Genomic DNA, 4,330 nt, shown 5'->3' on the forward strand with positions numbered 1-4,330 from the left:
GATGGCTGTGTTTTGAGTAATTTTCAGAGGAAGGTAAATCTATGCTACTATACAAGCTGTACACTGACTACTTTAAGTTATATCAAAGTGTCATTTCTATAGTGTTGTCCCATGACAAGATATAATGAAATATTTGCAAAAATGGGAGGGGTGTACTCACTTATGTGAGATACTGTAGAAATAAAAAGAATGTGCAATGTGCATCGTTAATAGTTTTGTCATTGAATCGTTGCCCTCTGAATCATAATCGAATCAAATTGTGAGATGCCTGGAGATTCCCACCTCTAGCGTCAGGCATACAAAAATTTGAAAGTAGTCCTCTGATATTCCCTGGTAACTGAGTAGGGAGATCTGGGCACCGGCAAGATGGAGGGAAGTTTACCATAGTTACCATAATATCTACCATGAAAAACTCCCAATAAAGCTTCATGTTACGGCAAGGAATTGATCTGAAATCAGGGAGAAATTAACATCTGCAACCAATATTACGTATTTCCCTGATCTTAGCATGTAGCTACATGTAGCAGTGTACGTAATGTAAAGACTTGCAGTAGCTTGCCTGGAGCAGATAAAGAAATCTATCAAGAGCTGACGTCAGCTTGTCTTAAACCAGAAAAGAACAGTTGGAGTATCAGCAACGGTCTGAAGCTGAGGTTCTGGCTTAAAGGGATTACTTTTACATTTGAAACTTTGGTCACTTTTAATATGGACATCAAATATCATAACATTATATACATAAAGAAAAAACATAAACGGGGCCTTTCAACTATTTTCACAGAGGACATACCCTGGTTGAGGTTCCGATATAGAAAGTGGCCTGTTTTCCTCCAACACCAAAGTAGGATATATCACTGTTGAGACTACGAGGGACAGGATCAGGCCGAACATAATCCTCTTGATTACTGCAGTGAAGGAAACAGGAAAATCCCAGGAAAAAATTATTTTGGGTATTTAAAACTAAAAAGAAACAAGGCTGTAAGCACACCTTGGACAATTAAGGCTTATCTGATGCTAGAAACTAAAAAATGTAAAGCACACCAACCTTCCAAGTGACCCATTTTTCCTTGAAAATTTAGAGAGTCTGTACACTGCCCAGTTGTTGAGCTGTTTCGAGGTCATCCCGCATCCGTTATCTAGTACTATCACTGCATGTTTCCCAAGGCTTTCATCAAACATCTGGAAAACAGAGAAAAAAGGTCTGTTGCTATTGCAGATTTAGATAGACAAAGGCACAGATTGTTTAAACTCTCTGTGGACATTTCATTAACATCATATGCAAAAGTTGAAGGTGAAATATTTGGTTAGACAATCATATGCAACTGCAGAACCAACCATCCGTATCTCTATCGACCTCACTCCTGTGTTTTTAGCTGTGGCCGAAAGAGAGTTGTCAATCAGCTCAGCAAGTGCGTACGCTGGAACAAAAAACACAAAGTAGTTCTGAGTGATGATATGCAGCTTAATGTCTCTGTCCATCTCAAGCAGACTATACTGATTATATGAGCACTTACACAATGGATTCTGGCCCTGACTAGCATAGTACTCATACGTGCCACTCCCAGTCAATGTATCATAATGAGGTTCAAATTTGATGCGCTCCTCTGTAGCCGCTACCAGAGCCTGGTCCTCGTGTTCCAACAAGAGGAGGGTGCTGCTATCCTGAAGCTCCTCTACAATAAAAAAAAAAATCAACTATTTTAGCTGTCTTGTGTAAACTGATCCACAGCGCCCAAGTTTCAAGTCAAGAGACAGAAACACAACAAATTCAAAACAAAGTCAGAAAAACTTTTGGTTACAGGTGACGCTATTGACAGTACAAATGAACCACAGTTGAAAATATATTTACTCAGTTTTCTCGTCTATAATTTACAGTGGCATAATGTTTACTTTTGAATTAACAAGGACTGATTTACTCACCAAATTTGTCAAAATCCAGGACTGTTCTGTCCGTCGTGGCCAGCACAAATGTTTCATGTGGACGGATTCCAAATTTCTGTGACAAAATGTCAATCATTAATATTTTGTGTCTGTCTTTATTAGAGCTAAAACAACTTTTATTAGTCAATCAAAAGACAATTATCTGACAAATATTTTGATTACTGATTTATTATTTCAGTCATTTGTTAAGCAAAAATTCCAGCCATTCTCAGCTTCTCAAATGTTTGGATTTGCTGCTTTTGTCACTGTAATTTATTTCTTTTGGGGTCCAGACTGTTGGTTGGACAAAGCAAAACATCTGATGACATCATGGAAGCTGTGATCAACATTCTTTACTATTTTCTGACACAAAAATGGACAATAGCAACAATCTTGTCAGATGTTCCCTGTGTCCCTCTACTATTTAAAAGCATTAACTAAAGACATTTTACTATATATTTAAGATGGCAATGCCTTTAAAGTGTTTCCCAAAGAATTAAAATCTATGTGTGGCTGTAGCATTCTCACTGCACCTGGGGCCCTGCTGCTCTGTCTGTGGAGCAAATACAAACTGTTTTTCCTGTTAATGAAACAGTCATCATGTTATTTTAATTAGAAATGTCATAACATGCCATCTCTGTAGGGAGTGGTGTGCAACAACAACCTGCATGATGACATGCAAATTCACTCAAGGGAGGGGCATTCATGCCCCTGAGCACTGGCACAGTAGCAGCTAAAGTCAGCCTCAACAATCCTGTATGAGTACTGATCCACCAAACTTTAACAGTTTTGTTTTCTTGAATTTTGGAGCCACTGGTGCCATGAGCTATTGAGAGGGACAAACTTAAAAGTCTCACATACTGCAGCTAGCTATAAACAGCTGTTCTTGAACACTCTGCTTCAATTTGTTAAGCAAGATTATTGACAATATTTTTCACATTTTCTTGAGTAATTTCTTGCTTTATGATGACTGTGTATCCTAGCCTGTCTTCAGAGGTGGAACAAGTATTCAAATTATTAACTTAAGTAAAATAAACAACATCACAGTATTAAAATACTCCATTAAAATTAAAAGTTCTGCATTTAAAATGTAACTTCCATAAAAGTACATTAGTATGAGCGACAAAATGTACTTTAAGTATCAGAAGTAAACCTACTCATAATGCTGAGCAGCTACTGTCGGTGATGTACTATTATATTATTGGATCATTATTTTTTAAGTAATAAATATTGAGTTTACAAGATTGAGACAGAGGCAAGGTCACACTGACCTTGACCTTTGACCACCAAAATCTAATCAGTTTATCACAAGTTCAAGGGGATGTTTGTGCCAAAACTGAAGAAATTCCCTCAAGGCGTCCTTGAGATATTGTGTTCAAAAGAATGGGATGGACGGACAGACAGACAACCCGAAAATATAATGCCTCCTGCTACAGCTATCACCAGCAGAAGCATAAAAAGTGTTGAACTGGGCAATAAAGCTGAAAGGTCCTAAAAACATAAGTGCATTAATGTTGTGCTCCAAGGGCTTTGCTGAGCCACATCATCCAAAAATATGCCAAAAAAGTCATTCCTGCACTGCAACAACATACAGAGCATTAGAATTAATGTTCTACATATAAGCTTTTACCACACTGAAAATATTCTGATATAACCTCTTTGTAATCACCAACATTTTGATTATAAACTCTGGTTGAATTTCATTTTTTTTTTTTTTAACCAATAATTGATTGCAACTACATTTATTTTGTAATTTAATTACATAACTTTGATACTTGCAACTACACTGTTCAAAAAATTATGGGAACACTAAATAGTCACAGTATAACACCAAGTCAGTTAAACTTCAGGGATATTAATCTGTCCATTTAGGAAGCACAAGTTATTGTGAATCAGTTTCACATGCTTTGTTGTAAATGAAAGTGAAAACAGGTGCAATGGAGAGGCAAAAGCAAGACAACCTACAAAAAGGAGATGGTTTTGCATGTGGTGACCACTGGCCTTTACATGAAGGGAGCTGGACAGGGCCGCAGAAGGACATCAACCCAACAGCCTCTGTGTGAGGAGGAAAAGGAGGAGCACTGCCAGAGGCCTACAAAATGACCTCCAGCAGGCTGCTGGTGTGCATGTCTCTGACCAAACTGTCAGAAACCGACTCCATGACTAGAGGACGTCCGGCCCTCATGCCAATGGGACTGAGTGAGGTCAAGCCAGCCCTCACTTTGAAACATTTGGTCAAGCCAGCCCTCACGTGTTTTTGCGGTGCGCGAGTATACTACACATTACGGCAAGAGCGAGAAAGGACTGATTTCAAAGTAAAAACAAGCTTCAAAAACAACCTCAGGGTGTCACCCAGAAAACATCACGTCAATCTGACGTAGCATTTCAAAATAAAAGCCCTCTGAACTGTCAT

At 38.4% G+C, this 4,330-nt stretch overlaps 1 protein-coding gene across 1 annotated transcript in view; it reads right to left on the minus strand.

Annotated features, from left to right (window-relative positions):
* Positions 1–4,330, minus strand: part of smchd1 (structural maintenance of chromosomes flexible hinge domain containing 1) — a 36,509-nt gene that overhangs the window by 30,353 nt on the left and 1,826 nt on the right. Inside the window, exons 2-6 of the mRNA XM_050056062.1 lie at positions 1,918–1,993; positions 1,512–1,670; positions 1,333–1,415; positions 1,043–1,176; positions 788–902 (exon numbers count right to left, since the gene is read on the minus strand). Coding sequence (XP_049912019.1) covers positions 788–902; positions 1,043–1,176; positions 1,333–1,415; positions 1,512–1,670; positions 1,918–1,993 — 567 coding nt within the window. The remainder of the gene's footprint in view (positions 1–787; positions 903–1,042; positions 1,177–1,332; positions 1,416–1,511; positions 1,671–1,917; positions 1,994–4,330) is intronic.

This window comes from Epinephelus moara, chromosome 11 (genome assembly GCF_006386435.1).
Source record: "Epinephelus moara isolate mb chromosome 11, YSFRI_EMoa_1.0, whole genome shotgun sequence".
NCBI lineage: Eukaryota > Metazoa > Chordata > Actinopteri > Perciformes > Serranidae > Epinephelus > Epinephelus moara.